This window comes from Drosophila albomicans, chromosome 3 (genome assembly GCF_009650485.2).
Source record: "Drosophila albomicans strain 15112-1751.03 chromosome 3, ASM965048v2, whole genome shotgun sequence".
Lineage (NCBI taxonomy): Eukaryota > Metazoa > Arthropoda > Insecta > Diptera > Drosophilidae > Drosophila > Drosophila albomicans.
The window spans coordinates 1,611,782-1,631,946 of record NC_047629.2 but is presented as its reverse complement, the minus strand read 5'-3'; the positions used below and the strand labels follow the sequence as shown (position 1 = coordinate 1,631,946).

Below are 20,165 nucleotides of genomic sequence, written 5' to 3'. Positions count from 1 at the left end.
AATATTTTAAACTACTATTATAAAGATATATTTGATTTTCATGTCATGTAACATGTTTCTAGTTCTACCTTTTTTTATCTTAAATTTGTTGTGATTAGCATATTCATAATTTAAAGCCAAATCCATTATTTCATCAATTTCAATTGAATCGAATAGCTTGTAACATGTCAAACATTTCGGGACCCTGAAGCACCGCAGGGCAACCTTCATCATATGGAAAAGTTGTTTAGCATGTACAAATTATTATGCAAAAATGTGTAAAACATGTCGACAAAGTGAAAAAGAAATATGTAATGATATACAATGTGTGTATATGTGTTTTCTCATTTCTTTAGGCTTACGGATTGAAATTGATTGGGACAATGCGAGTGATGCGAGTGAGGGCAAGCCCATATTTGAAAACTAATTAGAGCCAAACGACAATGGTAACAGCTAACAACTGTGAATCGTGTAATGTGGCTCATTACAACATCGTTTCATACCAATACAAGTGTGTGTGTATAGACCTCACTTCATGACAAAGAAACTACAACAACAGTGACAAATTTAGGTGTGAGCTCAAAGCTACACACGATAACTACCCGCATTTCTAAACCTTTAGCAGTTTATAATTTGTAAATAATGTGTTATTGAGAAAATTTAAATAATTTTGGATTTACAGAAAATTTTTGGGATATAATTGGGGATCAAAGACTTTGTAGAAGGATCGTTAATACGCGACAGCACTTTCCCAAGCATTAGACTTGATGCATGATCTAGAAGCGTCTGATGTGTCGGCGGGGTCGAATGAGGTTTACGGTTGGCTTGGATTCAATTCTTGTCATCCTGTTTTGTCTATTTAGTCCCCTCGAAATCGTAAAAAGATTTCGGCGAACACTATGCGATGGGGCACAGGATAACCTCAACTGGCGACATCGGTTCGGTATTCATACGAGCCAAGACATCGTTGATATCCACCAGTTCGCTGAACAACCTTTGTATTGGCCAACAAACAATGAACGCGTATTATTTTGCCGCGCCATAGTTTTGCCGTGATGCCACATTTATTGGTATCGCCAGAAGCAGACGCTCCTTTTCGAAGCGCACCAACTGTAATTGGGAATCGTTGCGGGACAACAACATATCTTTCGTGATCTGCAGAAATTCCGCGGGTGTTGTGTATTTACCAATTGACTGACACGTTCGTCACGACAAAGGCTGCCGCAATGAATTCGGCCTCACTGAAATTGTTATCCCAGAGTCATTTAAGCTTCCACATATTGAATCTGGATATCACATCCTTCCTTGGATTGTGCAGATACGCCGGTTTCGGTATTATTTTACCCCTCTTTTCGGAGTCATCGATATATGTGGAATTGCAATTGCCCGTCTCCGTTGACTTCACGCTGACAATCTCTGGCAATCTCATTAGAAACAGCATTCCGACTTTTGAAAGACTCTTATTATCCTGACTCCAGTTGTAAAGTTCTTGGCATCTTATCCGTAGTTTGATTTACCGGTTCATTACATTTCGTTGTTACCCGATAATCCTAAAAATAGTGTAAAAAGGGAATTATAATAAATTTGGACAATCAATTCAATCGAAGTTGAGCTGAGTTTAATAAAGAAATATTGAAAGTGAGGAATGTGAAGAGAAAGAGACAGAGACAGAGAGAGAGAGAGAGAGAGAGAGAGAGAGAGAGAAAGAGAGATTGACAGAAGGAAGAGAGATACGATTATTCCCGCTGTTTGGTAAATGTAAAGATCGTTAAACATTATTGCCCGATACATAAATTATATGCGACTTGTGAGTGCGTGAGAGCTGCGTGGGTACGATTCAAATAAAAAAGAAAAGACAAGTGGTCGCTCCCCTTTAACCGAGGAGTCCCCTTCTCAGTCACATAGCTCTCTGATCACACACAAATGACATAAAAATGAACAACAAATGAAATGAAAGAAATGAGAGAGCTTTAAATGTAATTGTTGCTTTTTCGGAGATGAATATTTAAATGGCGAAGCCAATTTAATTATGTGTAAGACATTTAATTGAAAATTGAAGAGAAGCTTTTCAGCCTATGCCATACTGCAAAAGAAATGTTCATGTAATTTTGTTCAGGTTGATGGTCTTTAAGCTCAAATAAACTGTAAAGTATTTTCAGAAAATGAAAATTAATCAAATTTATACATATGTATATAAACACATTGCTTACTTTCTAAAACTATTTTTTCTAAATAGAACACCACGCAAAAAAAATGAAAAATTATTGAGATGATGTGAAAATTGAATCCAGAAGACAAATACGAGAATATATTCTTAACTCTTGCATGCTTTAATGTAAAAATGTGTAACACAGATTGCAAAACCTCAAGTGTAAGTAAACCATACATTTTTATTGTTGAAAAGGAACGTAAAAATAATCGTGTTATCATTGTTTTTTTTTTTTAAATTTAGTTGCTTTATTCTATATTGCTTTTAACATTTGTATATATTTATTTTTAAATATTAAAGTATATTTAAGACGATTGAAGCTTAAAGTCTGGACAAACGACATCATTCTGATAGATTATTCAGTTTCATACCAATTTTTTTCTGTGTATCAGTGCCCACATTTCACTGCTGGTGTATTGCGTTTGTTTACGTTATGGAAATGTGCATCAAAGAAATGATCAACTATCAAGACTTGTATACTTTTTTCCTCCAACAACAACTTGAGCTAACATTAGTTTATCAATTCCCAGACCGTTGACTGGTTGACACAAAGTGCGTGGTCGTCGTCATCATCGTCATCGTCGTCGTCGTCATCAAATGACGAGGCAAGAAAAAACGGCCGCCACAGTTGCAGAGCTGCAGAAAGATAAGCATCTTTTATGGACCGCCGTGTTACAACTATTCAACAGCAACTAACAGATACTTATTTGAGTGCCGTGTGTCTGCTTTTGCCTTTGCGAGATTCAAATTGAAATTCGAATGAAAATAAGTAATTCATTTCGCTGCGGTTGGCAGCCAAAACTAAACGGAGTTTGCAGGGGGAAGGGGGGATCGTTTATCTTCTTGCTCATTAAATCATTCAACTGTCAATCAATTTACTCATGCACTGCACACTCATACCATTCGTCTCGCATTCGATGTGCTCTTCATGAGCTGCATCTATGATTCAACTCGTTTGCTTGCGCAGTGGATTCGCCTCGGATCCCCAGCTTCAAGTTATAGACAGTCGTCAATTGTCTGTGCGGCATTTGGCCAAAGGAAATGCATGTCTTTCATTTGGCCTTTGTTGGCAACGCTTTGGACCAACCTCTCGACATCGTGTAACGGTGCTTGTCCAACACAATTATTCACATCTACTGTTTAAAACTGCACGCATTTCACGATTGTCTCTCATTAAATGATGTATGCGAGTATAGCGGTAAAGCAGCAATTGATTTCGAGCGGAAAATTGTGATATGTATACTCAAATTTAAAATTAAATGAAATTCAATTTGTTATATTGTACCAGAATAATTATGTATTAGTTTTAAAACGATTATCACTTTTTTGTACAATGATTGTCTTTCGATATACAATTAATTATTCATTGTTGAATAAAATTATTGATATACATATTCGATTTATTAGTAACTGATTTTTATTCCGCTACCCGTAGAGTTGCCAATCTGGCATATTTGGTATTCTGCGGTATATTTTGAATGTAATAGTATATGAATATACCATAAATAGCCTTCGGTATATTTTGTACTCTGCGGTATATTTTGAATGCAATAGTATATGAATATGTCAAATACAGCGTTCGGTTAAAATTTAAAATTAAAAATTTTTTTTTTTTTGTATATTGTTTTGCGTTAATTGAAAATGAGTAGCAGGTATTTTACAGTTAAACATATTCGACTGTAATTTGTTTCTTATAAAATATATGTATAATTTTATTTTATTTTTTTTTTTTTTTTGATTTCAATATTATTTTTTCAATACAAAAAAATTCAAATAAGATTATTATTATTATTATAGTTAAGCATATTTCATAATGCGGCTCTTCTTTCGTGCTTAGCTTCAGTTTCACCTGTGCAAATTCCAAGATTTTAAAAAGCAGGTATGAATAAACAAATAATCCTTTTGAAATCATAGATATACGATATGAATATGCATGGAAAGGAGGGTTCTGCATAACTCCACAGTTTTCATGTGATCAACAGTTTTGAATTTCAGTAATGGAAGTCTTTCATGTGGCTTGTGCCACCTAGGTTGATGTTGTTGGACTGCGTTTAGCATAAGTACGATTATTTCCATACACTCTTGGACTTAAGTATGCTGTGCTCTCGCATATGTTTTGTATCTCATAACATGGGCATGCCAAAAGTGCTCTGGTACCTGTCAACCGATTCAGGTTAAATCAATCAAAACGAGAGTTGGAAAAACGAAACCTGTCAACACGGTTCATTGTTTGCATGCGTCGCGTTTAATGAAAGAACCGCCCCGAAACAAAACAAGACAACAACAAGAGAAAAAAAAAAACAGTACAAAATGAATCGAAGCGAATGCGGGAATGGAAGAGGCGGTGGGCGTGGCACTATTGTAGATTTATGCGCGTATTTCACAGATACTATGCACAGCCCAGTACGAATACTCGTAGAACTCAACTCGTCGTCGCATTTGCCATTCGTGCAGTTATTTGCATTTTTAGTTATATCCATCTGGTGAACTATTGTCTACGGTTCATACGGGTGGTCATTTAGCATATTTTGATATTGAGATTTATTGACAAGATAGAAGCGTGTGCAACGTGCCGCATTGTTATGCCTATATCGTCGTTGTTGTGCTGTGTTGCAGCTTTGTCGGCAAATGCTGCATTTGACCGGAAACGTTCGAGGGAAGCACTTATTATGTCAAATACTAGTGAGACTCACAATTAATTTAGTTTTGAGCTCAACTCGTATCAGATTACAAAACCCAAAGTTAAAGAAAGGGGCGCCCACTTAAATAAGTTGACCACAGAAATCATTTGAAGCTCAGAGCGTGCTGCATAAGGCAATGCCAAGTGGAAATCTAGATGTATCTTTGGAAACCCTGCAAAGCACGGAATGTGGTCGCGTCATTGAAATGTGATACGTGGGGCGAGGAGAAATACAGAGTAACAGGGAGAGAGAGAGAGAGAGAGAGAGAGAGAGAGAGAGAGAGAGAGAGAGAGAGAGAGAGGGCCAAGTGATCGCTGGCTCAACCGCAAATTGAGGAACCGCTCACGGTTGCCAACTTCTAGGGTTTCAGCTGCCAGTCGATTGTTGTCAACTTGCTGCGGTTGAGGTCTTTGGCTGGTGCTCAATTTGTCAGGCAAATTGATCGCCACTTGCGAAGTGGAGCTGAAGATTCGCATGCGGAAACAGAAGTTCAAGTTCAACTGAGTTTTGCCTTCAAATCCGCTCATGTTGCAGCCACTTCGGTTCAGTGCATAGCATCGATTCAGACATTTGATTTCGATTCGCATCGGTAATGGAATACTTTCACGTATCACGATGATGATCCTTTTCATTCCACTGTCAATGCGACGGCGCAGCGCGTTGAGTCATTTAAAATTCCAGGGCGCGCATTAGCTGCCAAACTGTCAGTGCGACACCTAGCGGCCAACACCTGCAAACTGCAACTGTCAGTAGCACACCATCACGTGATGTGCCTTCTTTATGGCCACTTAAGTCCAGCCACTGACAGTTGACACTCGTCCGCTGCGTGGGTTTGAGCAACCTCTTCTCGCGCTTCCAAGAAATTCGCCTGGGTGTGCTGTGAGTTTCAAGTCGCTATTTCTCCTACTCTCAACACCCTCCTAACACTTTGCAGTCCCATAACTTTGTCACTGCTCGCTACCATTTTTAGACGCATATTGCACCCGTTCATTCGAACCTGGGCGAATCGACAAATTTATGGTATCATAGTTTCGAATTTTTCCAAAATACTCTATAAAATCTAAAGTTGATCTTCATGTATGTCAGTTTTCTTTTTTGTATAATTTGCATTTATTTATATACAGATCTCTTACCTTACTTCGAATACAGTAAAAACAAAGAACAGAAAATTAAAAACAATAAAGTATATTTTTTTATAAATATACTACATATATTGTTCACTAGAGCTGACGTTTTCCAAGTTTTTAATTTAATTTTGCGCATTAAAAGATTGTTCATTATTATACGAGTATTCTTTTACTCCAATTCTCTACACAATATAATTAGTGCAAAAATTCTCTAATCGTATTATTTTCATTGCGTTATCCAAGGATCTGAAGAATCCTGTTTTATTTTAAGTATTTAACTTGAAAAATAATTAAAATTTTTGTTATACCTTTATTGTGACGTTACTAATATTTTTGATTTAAATTTTCCTCCATATTATACATGAAATCAAAATTATGACATATTGTCACATTAAAATGATAATAAAACGTTAAAGATCAGTCAAGTTATGTGGAATCTATACCCTCTTTATTTGTTGATTAATTTATTTTGTTTAATCAGTTAGTCTTGATGGTCGGTCGGTGGAGATGCCTTTACTTGAGAGGGTATCAATATGTAAGTATGTGTGTATCGCATTTTCTTTCTATTTTCTTGACCATTTTCAATGCAGTCCGTGTCGCGTGGTCCTCCATCAGATGTCAGTTGTCAACGAAAAGTGCCACCCAAAAATGAAGAGAACCTGTCAAGTAGCTTGTTTACGGGACCATAATGCAAATGTGATCGAACTGGAGCCAACTGACTGGCCTGGCCCTGGTTAGACCATCGTGTGGGGCTCTCAGCTGAGCTCTTTCGGCACAAAACTCGCACTGCATTACCCACTAACCCAGATGTTCTGCTGCTCGAAAGTGAGACATCAAAGCAGAGCAGAGCAAAGCAAAGTTCAGGCAAGAGCTGGATTTGTTTTCAGCCACGTTTTCAGCTATACTGACTCTTGCACTCTGGCATAAATATATGAATGTATTTGTATTATATACAGACGAGTATGTATGCATATTTGTGTGGTGTAAGCACACATGCAAGTGACTTCCCCTCGCTATCAAACTGTTTCCAAAGAGCCAAAAAAAAAAAAAATAAAATAAAATAATGGGGCATCGGGCATGAGGATGCAAACAAAACCTAACAACTGGCAGAGCTGACAGTAGCCAAAAAAATATGTCATAAAAAGATATGGTCTGCGTCAATATTGACACAAGAGCAGAAGCGAAGGGCGAACAGGCATGCCACTAACCAAAGCAAAGGTAAAGGGAAAACGGGAAAATGAAGGGAAAGCGGAGCAAAGGCAACGCGCTCACCTGTGTGGCTAATAGGTGGCACTGTTGTCGGCATCGTCGTCGTCATCGTCGTCATCAAATCTGTAATTTTCATTGTTCTGTGGTAAATGCCGCAGGCCAAGCTCCAACACTCCATACTTTGTTTTGCCGCAGACCAATGCGAATTGTCGCACTGTGGAATACGGAAAAGTTCATGGTGGGAAAAAGTTCGAAATTTAAAGTACAATAATATTTTTCTGAAATCTAGTATAGTATTATAATACATAAAATAATATGTTATTTCCATTCATTTTTGTAATTATTGGTCGGTTAGTCTTTAATAATTAATAATTAATACTTTACAATTTTTAGGAAATAATTTGATATGGTCAAAAATGGTTGCTGCTCTTGGGTCTTAATTGCTTTGGATGTCAATCTGGTATATTATATACTCTATGGTATATTTTAAATGTAATCTTATACTCATATACCAAATATAGCTTTCGGCATATTTTTGTATTTTCGGTATATTTTCTGAATAAAACCTTATTGTTTTGCTTAATTAAAAATTAATAGCAGATATCTTACAGTTGAGCACACTCGACTGTAGATTTTTGAATTGTTTTTATTATCTTTTGCAAATTAATTATTGATTGAATTACTTTACTTTTTGCATTAGCTAATAAAAATGAATTTTTTTTTTGAAATTTAACAAAGTCTAGCAATTTTGTCATAAGTAAATTTGTTGTTTACATTGCTTTAATAGAATATTTTTATATGATACGTTTTTTAAAGACATTTAATGTGCTTACATTAAAGCAGCAGACAGTTAAATTTATGTATATTTTGCTTATTAAATGGAATACCCTTTCAATGAAATTAAGCCTAAATAATTTATGAAATTTTACCAACAGCACAGAAGCCTTTTACAGCCATCTACTTAAATGTATTCCAAGAATACTGTCAGTTAGTCGAAAAGCATGAAAGGGTTTGGTGGAGCTGGCTATCAATTTACTTAACTATGTTTAAACAGTATTCTTTGTAATCCTTCTCTGAAGCAAACCCGCGCCGTATGCATTATCTGGGAGTATCTGTTACGGCAACCCGTATCTTGGAATTGTAGCTAATGTTGGCGTAGATATTTTTGTCTCCCTGTTTTATAGCTCCTTTGACATTTGCACTCTATGCTTAAATATTCAATGGCTTTCCCTCAGTCCCTCAGTCATTTGAACTGGCTTAGGTTAACCAAGTTAAATTGTGCTATTTATATACCACGAAAATAACCCAAATTCTTTTATCACTGGATAAATATTTATGTTCCCAGCGGAACCACAAGTAACCCCCGAACATTCGATACGCCCATAAACAATGAAAGGGAGACGAGACCAGACCATAGCAGACCAGAACAGACTATGTTGAACTGACTCCCAACTGCCCACTGTGCCCACAGAATTGTCTCGTGTCACATATGTGGGGTAAGAGGGGACAATTGTGAAAAGGGATTGAAATTGAGAGAATTGGCATTGGGGTTGGGGATGCAGATGGAGCTAAAGCTGAAGTTGAGCTTTAGCTCTAGATTTAGGGTTGTTGGAAAACTGTGCGAGAGTGTTGAACAGATGTGGCCTAGAACCAAATTGTTGTATGCTAAGTTAGTCGTCAGCTGCTCTGCATTTTGGTGGGAGGGGCGGATAGTTATCCGTCCAGTTGTTGAATTATTCAAATTATAACGTTGCCTGAAATAAAATGACTGCATGCACGTGCATCACAAGTTTGGGGAGGAGAGATGAGTGGCTGGATTGGGCGGAGGTTTGAAACAGGTAGTTGTACTTTATGTGGCACGTTGTTTTATATATTTGTGACAATCTGTTGTAATTGCGCTAATTGCAATTCATTATTCAGAGTCTCACTTGTTTTCATCAACATTATAAGCATACGCTTGTGTGTGTGTGTGTGTGTATGTATGTGTGAGTGTGTTAGTGAGTGACAACGTTGCCGCTGCGAACTGACAAAATGTTGAGCAAAATATCCGGAGGATATGTGCTTGTTGATTTCGCTTGAGACTTTGACATTTTATCTCCGCACAAGCTGCGGGGCCTTCGAAAGGTGGGGGTGTGGGTGGGGCTGGTGAGTGCGAAATACGACTAAATAAACAAACATACGGATACCCAGAAATGATATTGCCACAGCTACAACGAAACATGGAGAAACAGATACAGATAGAGATACAGATACAGATACTTATTATTAATAATGAAACCACGTATTTATTATTTCTTGTGTGCGTTTGTGTCTCTGTTTGCTCGTGTTGCTTGTTTATTTATTTTGTATTTTATTTGCACTGCCACATCATATTCATCTCTCACACACACACACACACACACACACACACACAGACTCACACTCCAGTTGTCTGTCTGTTATGCTGATAATTTCATAAAAATGCGTAACTAGACTCAGTCTACAAGCCAGCACTTGTATCATATTGGATAATATGGAATATCACTCCTCTGGCATGGATGGAATTTTCCAACGAAGCGCAGCTTCTGTCATTCTGCAATCACTTAAAATAAATACAATACAATCAAACAGAGTTTCACTCAGTATTAATTTTATTAAGTGCTATTTCGCATTCTTTTACGGATCGGGGCTTCCGTTCGGAATTCATTTATTTTTATCCTACCTTTATTTCATATGCTACTTTCATTATAATTAATTTAATAATTAATAAATATGCTCACACAAAATGTATTTATATAAAAAATACATATTAACTAAATAAATAATCTTAAGTTTTTTTTGTACTTAAACTATATAGCAAGGCAACCATATATAAATATTGATATCTTTGTAGAATTAATAAACAGAGTTGATAACTTTGTAAGGATCACTTAAAGCTGGTATGATGTACCATTATATTTGTACTATGTAGTGTTGGTTATAAAGATAACCCTTAATTATTTATTATATGGGATATATTTATAATACATTTATAATTTAGTTTGGTTAAAGTATATACATAACTAAATACTATTTTATGCTGACGGCTGACTTTAATTGACTGCATGCTGTTGCTGCTTTTGACTACTTCGGTCCTGTACTGATAACGAATGCTTAGTGGTTATCGACTTATTAATGTCAACCCATACCTAAGTGTCTTTTCTAGCCTAGCCTCCACCTCTGTTATATGTATGTATGTAAGTATTTACCACATTTGTTGCACTTGCTAATAACTTAGAAATATGTAGGTGTATATAATATTTTGTATTATGGGTTTAGGAAGTTTTTGTGCCATACCATTTAGCAATAAATTGTCGTGTAAGGAAGAGCAACTTTTGCTGGTGTAACAGGTTTCTTTGTCAACTCTTAAAGTGCTTGACCCAATTAGCGAGCGCATCAAGAATTTACCCCTCACACACACACATTCACACACACCCGCACCCACACCCACACACATTCAACAGCTGCATAAATTTGGAAGTTTTGCACAATCTTGGGGAGAAACGGCAGGGAAAACAAAATGAACAAGTAACTAGCGAGCGAGCGCAGAGCAACAACAAGTTGAAGTCAGAATAAAAGAAAGTACAAGGTGAGAGAGGAGAAGAGGGCGAGAATGGGGTCTAAATAGTTGTTACACTAACTTAACCTGATTTAAATATTTTGCTGTTAATGCTGCGCGTCTCTTATAGTTGTTGTTACTTTTGTTGTGTAGTATTTTTGTTGCTGTTGTTGCTTTTATTGTTGTGTTGTTATTGTTGTGCTTACTGCTGTTGAGCATCATCTTGTTATTTTTTGGGTTTCTCGCGCTTCCCCCCTTCTCACTCGTTTTTTCCTTTTCACTCGCTGCTGCAGGTGCATCAACACACATTTTGCTTCTTAATGCTTGCGCACTCGCATAAAGTAGCACACGGCAGGCGTATGCAAAGTGATGGAAGCGAGGGGATGCGTGGGAGGAGGTGAGGAGTGCGCGTGGCCGTGTTGCATTTTGTATTCAAGTACAACGAAAATTGTGGTAAATTAGTAAAAATATAAACGCATACAGACATACACTCACACAAACACAACCACAAACAAAAAGGTGTGCGCAGTAAAGATGAACAGCAAAGTAGGAGAAAGAGGGAGAGGGATGAGCAGGCTTGTAGGGAGGCAAAGTTGGGAGGCGGTTTAGGAAGGTTAAGGTGCTCATCTCAGCTAGCGGGCAAATAGGGCTCTGGCCGCTGGGGCTCTCGCTGAAGTGGCCAAAGTGAAGTAGCTGCTCATGAAGTACTGCGTCTCCGCGGCTACCAACCTACGCAATTAAGTGACGATGATGGCGATGACGATGACGATGACGATGACGATAGTGGAATGAGGAATGAGAACTAACCGCCAAGTGAAAGGCCCCTCTCTGTAGGGCAACTGGCAGCACTCTCTTTCTCTCTCTCTCTGCTTTTTCCTGAGTTACACTCTCTCTCTCTCTCGATTCACAGTTAACCTTCTTTGTTTGCTTTAAAGTCGCAACAGAAGCAACAACAGAAACAGCGACAGCAGTTGCCCCCGCCTACCTTGCCATGCCCCTGCAGCACTTCAAAAACTGCTTCAGCTTCCAAAAGCCTTTCGGTAACTCTGCTTCCGGCAACGTTTGTTTTTCAACTGAATTGCCGTATTACAGTTGCAATACGAATTTGGATTGCTTCTCATTGTTAATGATGCTATTTCATATAATATTACATATATAAAATAAAAGAAACTTAATTAATTTTAAATAATTTATATAATAATATGTTAACTATTAAAATCAAACAAATGTTTTAGTCCTAAGAATATTTTAATATACGATTTAAAAAAATTTTACATAAGCAAGCAAAATAATCTTTTTTTTTTTAATAATTTATTCTAATAAAAAAAAATATTTTCTATTACAAAATTATCAAAATAAATAGTTATTTCAGATAAAATAAAATAGTAAATCAATATTTATTAAAAAAGATATTTTTTTATCTAAATAAGCAAAATAAAAAGCTATAAATGTGTTTTTGATATAAATTAAATTGTCAAATTATACTTTTTGAAATTGAAATGGTGTCTTAATTCAAATAATACATATAATAATACAAGTAATTCCTATATTTTAAATTGATGTAATGATATTAATTTTTTTTTTTAGATAATATTCTCAACAATACGATTCTTTATAATTTTTATAATCATCTAGTTTTAAATGTAAAAAGTAACTTTGCTATTATTAAGTAATATTATGTTCATACGCTCTGAGACCTAGAGTATCATATATTCGACTTAGAGAACAAAGAGTGGTTTACTCAGTTTCTTGCCAGCTACCTCATGTTTGCATTTACCTTGGTGGCTGCTCTATAAGTGGGTTGTCAAGTACTCTGCCGGATCTGAAGAGAAGTTGTAAAATGCGTTTCATACCCGAAATGACAACAACACCAGCAGCAACAACAACAACAACAACAACAACAACAATGATGACGAGAACGATAACGACAACAACTACAACGACAATATAGTTTTGTAGCTGCAAGTGGATTTTGTGAAGAAATAAAGTTGAGAAAAGTTGCACACAAAGAAAATATTTTGTTTACCTTTATTTGATTATTTATTTAAATTTACAAACGTCTGTGCTCAGTAAAAAGTGCAGCAGCAGCAGCAGCAGCTTTGAGTAATTTCGTCATACGCACAATGCAAATAAATGTTTTGTCTAATCAAGTTGAATTTGACACTTAGGCGACTCTTTCTAACCCACAGATGATTTGAGAGAGTTCTGGCTAGAGATTAGATTTTCAAATTTCAATTCATAAGGAAAATAACAGCGCTTAACTTTTATAGCAGCTGTTCAAATTGATAATCCCCCTATATTGCCCATCGCCCATAATCCTATGAATTTGATGTGGAATTTATGCTTAGCTTTATGTGATCTCATGATCTTAAAACAGCTGAAAAGCCAAGCTGGGACGGTCAATGATGGCTCATTCTTCGGCATTTATTTATTCAACTTTATGTTATCATCTTTTGTGGCAACGAACAATTCTGAGCATCAGAGCTTTAAGTCTGCTTCTGCTTTGCGCTTTTCTTGGCTAATGCAACCGATTAACTTGGCTGAACATTCAGCCACGGTCTCAAAGCGCCGTGAAAACTGAAAGTGGCTGCGTGGACCGTTTTTGTTTTTGTGTGCGTATGTTTTTTTATCTGCCCGATAAGCCATAGCAAGTGGCAAGCAGCAACATCACCAGTTGATGATGTACTACATACATGCATATATACGAAGGTGTGCAAATTGCGTGGTCGATTTATGGCCGTATTTATGGCTGATCTCTCCATAAGACGTAGCTTAAAGCGATCCAAGAAATCCGGAACAATGCGTGGCGACAGCCAATAAACACCCACCCAGCCACCAGCTTTATGATTAAGGTGTCAAAATTTGTCTCGATTTAGTAATAGTATTATCAGATACTTGTATGCTTTCGATTTTTATATCCCTTGTTAGGTAATTTCCACACTTGATAACACTATCGATAATGGTGATTTTACTCTCGTTTTTCTTTTACATACATATATGTCTTTCATTTAAAGTTTAAAGTGTGATCTCTGTGTTTATAGCGCTGATCTTATGATGAGGCACTATGAACATGTGAACGAAGCGACTCGCAATAAAAAAACTCTTCAATTTATGCGATTTTAATTTTTGTGCACATTTTCAAAGGTAGTCATAAAAGTGTTTCCTTCCACCATTGAGAAATGAGAGAGAGAGAGAGAGAGAGAGAGTAAGAGAGAGCTCTTGACAGGTCGACTATAAAATGGTAAGAAGCCGAATAAATATTTCAAATAGCCATAAATATCGTTGATTATACTAACGTTGCCAATGTAACCGAGAGTACCGAGCCAATCTTTTAATTAAGGCAATAAAACGGAAATCGACCACGTAACCTAAGGAAAACATAAACTTTACATTAAATCCACTTAATGTTCGAACAAAGTGCCATGAATGTCTTCTTTATCGCCACGTGCCCAGGGCCCAGGGCCCAAGGCCCAGAGCAGGCCTGTGAGCTGGATGCTGGGTGGACTCTAGACATCATTGCTGCCCATTTCCACAGTCCTCGCCAGTTACCTGGACACCTGACTATTGCCCGTTTCCTTCTTCTTTCTGGCTGAGTGTTGGGGTGTTGGCTGTTGGCTCTTGGCTGTCAGGGGCCACTCGTCACATAGACACACGACTGACAGGTTCTAATTCAAAAGCGTTGCCACTCAACTGAACAACAGATGGGCCACATTCTCGTGCTGCACATCGCCATAGCCATATTTGATTTTTATTAGCCGCTCTGCTGGCAACGTGGACATCAGAACGCGTCAGAAATTGGCGCCTTTGGCATTTGCTCTTTGCCACCTAACTTTTGCTCATCAGTCCTTCGGAACCATAAAAGCGTCATTCCCTTCATCTCAGTGCCATCTCCGGCTCAGCCGCGACCGTTTGTAAGTATGTATAAATTAAATATCTCGTACATTAACGCTCGAGTGTTTATTTTAGCTGAGGGCCAAAGCGAAAGCCAACGTCAAAGCTCAAACACTCAAACGCTGGTCGAGTAGAAAACTCATTAAATTAGCAATGTCGATTTTAATGTCCATCTCAACCGATTCCCAGGGCTGAAGGACAAGCGACGAGGCTAATGAATTATTTACGGACGTGTTGTTTGACATTTCTAGAGGCGCATGGACTTTTGGAAAACTGCAAATAGATGGAACACATGCGATTGTCCTTTTATTTATTTGCGAATTATGTTAATGGTTAATTGAATTGGGGGATGCTAAGGGCAACCCATTTCCATTTCCACTTCCATCATACGTAACAGTTGCACATTTGGCCTTCGTGGGGTGGAATTGCTCCTCTTAGAGCGTAATTGGAATCAACTGTAAAGTATTCATCAATTACCAGGCATTTACAATTCGATGCATTAGCAAACAACTCACGTAGTCCCAAACAGCGGGTGGTGGTCAGCATCAGTATCAGCATCAGTGTCAGGCTTAGCCTCAGTCTCACTTTCAGCCTCAGCTCGGGCTCAGGCGGAGTGTGGTGTGTATGACATTTACCTGGTGGACAGCATTTCATCGTGACCTAATGACACTTTGACTAATTGAAAACTGTCAAATCGCAAGTCAAATACTGCCCAGATCACGCTAGACATTGCCTCTAACTCTGACTGTCGCTCGTTGTGTGTGGTTTTCTTAATTGAATTAACTCATTAGCAGTAAATATCCGTGCGTCTATCTATCTATCTATCTATCTATCTAACTATCATTGTATCTGTGTGTGCACTCGAATGTCGAATCTATGCAGCTGTCTTTACACACACTTGGAGAATTTTTCATGTCTTGTTGTTATGTGTCATTTGTTTAACATTTGCACACACAACGAGTGTGTGTGTGTGTACTGCAGTTCGTCTGGGATTTATTAATGACATTTCAAATTGAGGCTATAGCTCATTTAGTTAGCACAATTTCTGTAATCTCTATCTCTGTCTCTCTTCAATTTGACCACGTTTTGAGTGCTTTCCAATTTTAAGTGGTTATAATTTGTGCATTTCGTGTTAGCTGACAGCTCTCAGCTGTAGATTGAATATCTTTGGTTGATTGTAAATTGCCAGAGCGATTATTTATTTAGAGAGTCGAAAACAGAATCCAGCACTAATGCAGCTGTCAAATCAATTGAAATTAAATTGCACATAGAACTGCAGTTTCATATGCTAAAACATTCTACACGTTCGTTACAGCTGCTCTTAAATTAATTACAAAATTTTTAAATAACAAACTGAGGGCGTATCGAATTTTCTCTTGCTATTGCTGATTTTTTATACTCACTATGCTCACTGCCCATAGTATTATATAGCATTATAAATATGTGACTCAAGTAAATGTATTCAACATTCTTTATGGTTCCTACTAATTTTGTTTGTGCTAAGATACATTTTTTGAAAAGGTTTTAATGAAATTATATAGTATAGCAAAAAACTTCAGCATTTAGGTTTTAGCTAGTTTGGTTTGGTTCTGACATATTTTGTACCCTATGATATATTTTTAATGGAATAGTATTTTTTGTAGTATTTTTTCAGTAAGAATAATTGAATAATTTTGATTATGACAGTATAGTGATATACCAATTGACGTTGGTATATTCTAGTATTTTTTCAGTAGGAATAATTGAACAATTTCAATATACCAAAAATTGACGTGTGTATATTCTAGTATTTTTCTCGGTATATTTTAAGAATAAATTCGCATTGTTTTGCTTTTAGTGAATTAGTGAAAATGAGTAGCGACTATCCCATAAAAGAGCACAGTCTACTACCGCTTTTATACTTCGACTGATTTTGAGGAAATAATATATATTTACAAAGAATCGCTTGATATTATTTATAATGAAGTGTACTGCATAGTTCTGTCTGCTTCTTATATGTATGAACATTCTATTGAATTCCAATGTCTGTCATAAAATCTGTTCACATTATTCACATAAATGAGGTTTTCTTTTATTGCCAGTTGGCTGTGGCTGTGGATGCTCTTGGATACTTCTTCTACCCTCTCAATCTGACACCCAATGAAAATGCTTATACTCGCATGGCCGTTTGTCTGTTTGGAATTCTCATTCTCATCCTGATTCGTGTGTCTGTCTGTCGGTCTGCGGGTAACTGCGGCTCATTCCAAATCCCTTCAGCCCGAGGATTCAGCTTCACTTCAGTGTAGTTAAGTGCGTGTATTACGCCTGCTGGAAGGGGAGCTATAACTGATGATGATGATTCCATTTGTGGTTTGAATAATTTTCATAATTTAAATAACAGCAAAAACGGCTTCAATACTCCGTTTGCCATCGTTTGTCAGTTTGTCAGTCCGTCAGTTAGACATACGGTGACTGTTGGGCTCTCCACCGAAAAACGAGAGTGTAAATCACAACCAAGAAAAGAGAAAGAGAGTGCGAGAGAAAGAGGAAAGGAGTGCGAGAGAGATGATAAATGGAGCAGCGACTTGTTACGCATAAATTTAAGAGGTCCTGGCAAGTGCCAAGTGGGCATTTGGGGCCTGAGTAACTAAGTAAATCCTTGACGTCATGTGCGAAGTCGTCTCGACACTCTTCTTGTTATTGTTGCCTCTGCTGTTGTTGCTCTCGTTGTTGTTGTGTCCTTTGCCGCACTGCCAGCGAAAACAATATTTCATTACATTTACATATTTTCACTCAATTTTCATATTTTCGTATTCGCATTGCATGGTGGATGGGGCATGCGGCATTTGGCATGCGGCAAGGTGGGCCCAGGGGCGATTGTTGCAGCGGCATATATTCGGTGGCTGTGTTGTTGGGTGTTTGGTTGTCCTCGCCCCGTCGAGTCGCGCCTTTTGTTTTTCATTTTATGGTAATTCGCCCAGTCGCTTTCTCATTCTATCCTACTTTTCTCTTTTTTTTGCTTTTGCTTTTCTGCTGTGCATATTGTTGCACTGTGGCGCCCTCAAGTGTTGAGCAGCTCAGTTCATTCGTTCGTTCGCATTTCGTATGTCAGCATTTTAAATAGGCTTTTCATGTTCGAATTTTATTGTATTTTTTTATGCTTTGCATTCGCCCAGTTTTTATTTTCTCGTTTTCGTTCTCGTTCGCGTTCTCATTCTCTTTCTTTTTCTTGTTTCATTTTTTCTCTCTCCATTTTTGCGTTAAGGACCCACTCGCTGGTGTCCCCATGAACATTGGATACATTAAATTCCACAAGTCGTATGCAAAGTGAAACAAGCGACCCAACGCTTCCACTTACACTGGCTTTATTAAATACAAATATTTTGCTGTTGCGGGGGGTTTATCGGGTGGACACTTCGTGATTGTTTGGCCATGTTGTTGTCTTCTTGGTGGACCTACCAATAACCCATCCGCCCTGTGAGCCCCACAACAGAGCAATGCTTCGAGTCAAGGACACTCCACAAGGGCTTAGCGTATGGTAAGGAACGTGAAGATGTTGTCAGAGTGTATCTTCAAATAACATAAAATGTTAAGCAGGTTTTCATAGACGATAGTGTCTTTAGTCTTGTGGCTACAACATTAAAGAGCTATTGATGCTATTCAAAACAATTTATTAATCTACAAAGAAATGTAAGACAAACGCACACTGTTGGTAAAAAGCATTATTTTTTTATTTTTTTTCCATATTCTGTATAGCGTGTATTATTTAAAGCACATGCAATAAACCAAAGGCTTTAAAGAACCACGACATCGAAGAGTAAACAGAGTTGAGCACTAGCTGAGAACTGTTTCAACACATTCATTGCGAACAAGTGGAGAAGTGCAAAAGTCAACAACTGAAAAAGCGTTGAATAAATATTTTGCTCGTCATAAAAAACACGTTTGCATTGTGCAATAATTTTCGCATTTCACACACAACAGCAAGAGAACCAATAGGGAAATGGAAATAAGGAGCAGTCGATTAAAAAGCATTGTAAGGAACTCAATAAAGTAAGAATACTCAACATTCTTTCCAATAATAGTGCGCACAGTAATGCTGATCCAAAATCAAGACATATTCACTGGTATAAGTACATTGCCAGAAAGCAATTATACCCTCTTGTTGTCTGTAGGTACCGGGTATGAAATCCTATATTCATATGCATTCGGTCCTTCTTACATAGAGTGCTTTTTTTGTTGTTGTCCTGGTTGTTGCTGTTGATATTGCGCTGCCAGGCAACATAATCCTTTATAAGCTTCAAACATCTAACATGCGCCAACCAATCGATCCCTTTCGGTCAATTGTACCCTGGGGCTAGCTCTACAAGAAGTATTGTCTTTCAGTGAGGGTCTTTGCTATATACTGTCCTTTATCCTAACCTCTCTTCATTACAGGGTATAACATAGTCGAGTGTTTGGTATTACAGCGGTTTTATTCTTATTTTTTTTAACGTTTCTTCCGGCTGGAACTTAAAACGTACTTCAGTTGCCATTTCCTCAATTTAAGACCCTAGGTCCCCGAATGCTCCCTCCCGTAGTTTGTTGTCCGAACAGCGTGGTACAGCTTCAATAACAATTTCACAAATCTCGTTTACTGCAGAGCTGGCCCTTTGTCTTTGTACATTAAAGCATTTCACTTGTATTATTACTATATTTGCCTGTTTTGTTCAAATATTCGCCTCCACATCGCACGCCGAGCAAAATCAACCAAGCATTCAACGTACTTACCTTGACTAAGTCCTTCATTTTTTCCTTTGGCTAAGAAGTTCGCCCACTTAGAGGTTTCCTTTCGCTTGCTGAAGTGCCGCTTACTGATTTTAATGGTAAAGTATCCGCAGAAAATTTCGTAAGTTTTGATGATGACATTTTGTTGCAAGACTCGGCCAACAGTTATAACCTTGTGTAAATCAAACAGAGCTGTTATCGAACGAAACTGCGAGAGTTCGGTCGAATGCTAAATATCGAACAAGCTTAGATGGAACTGAGTTGTTATCGAACACAGTTGTTATCGGGTAGAGCTTACAGAATGCATGTGAATGTTGAATAAAGAAGAAGAAGAGTCGTTGCGATCAACAAAGAAAAGGAACAAAGGAAATTATAACATTAAGTAAAGACAATTTGAATACTGGAAAGTGCTTGAATAACCATCAGCTGAGACATTTCTCAAGGTAATTATCCAAAAAAAATCAAAATGCGCTGAAATAAGAAATCATTGAAACACTTATCCCACCAGGGAAATGTGCTCGTCGCATCTGAATATGAATCTGTTGTGCACGTGTCAAATGCAGCTAAGCGGAATAATCACGAAAAGAAATTAGAGGCTGCAATTTGCAAGCTATTTCTCGATATTTCTTTCTCATCTGTGGGTCAACTGTCGCTTCCAACTCATTGATTAGCCATTTCAAAAGTGGAAGCTCTAATCGAAACCGAAACCGCAACGCATGCAGCTCGTTAAACCCGGCGGCATTAGGTAT

General features: G+C 37.6%; 1 protein-coding gene across 1 annotated transcript; it reads right to left on the bottom strand.

Moving 5' to 3' along the window:
• Window positions 1-200: 200 nt before the first annotated feature.
• On the bottom strand, window positions 201-19,583 carry LOC117571735 (uncharacterized). Its single transcript, XM_034254054.2, is given in 4 exon segments — window positions 201-894; window positions 897-1,177; window positions 1,179-1,529; window positions 19,420-19,583. Coding segments are annotated over 3 exon segments (579 nt in total). The 5' UTR covers window positions 1,421-1,529; window positions 19,420-19,583; the 3' UTR covers window positions 201-838.
• Window positions 19,584-20,165: the final 582 nt, after the last annotated feature.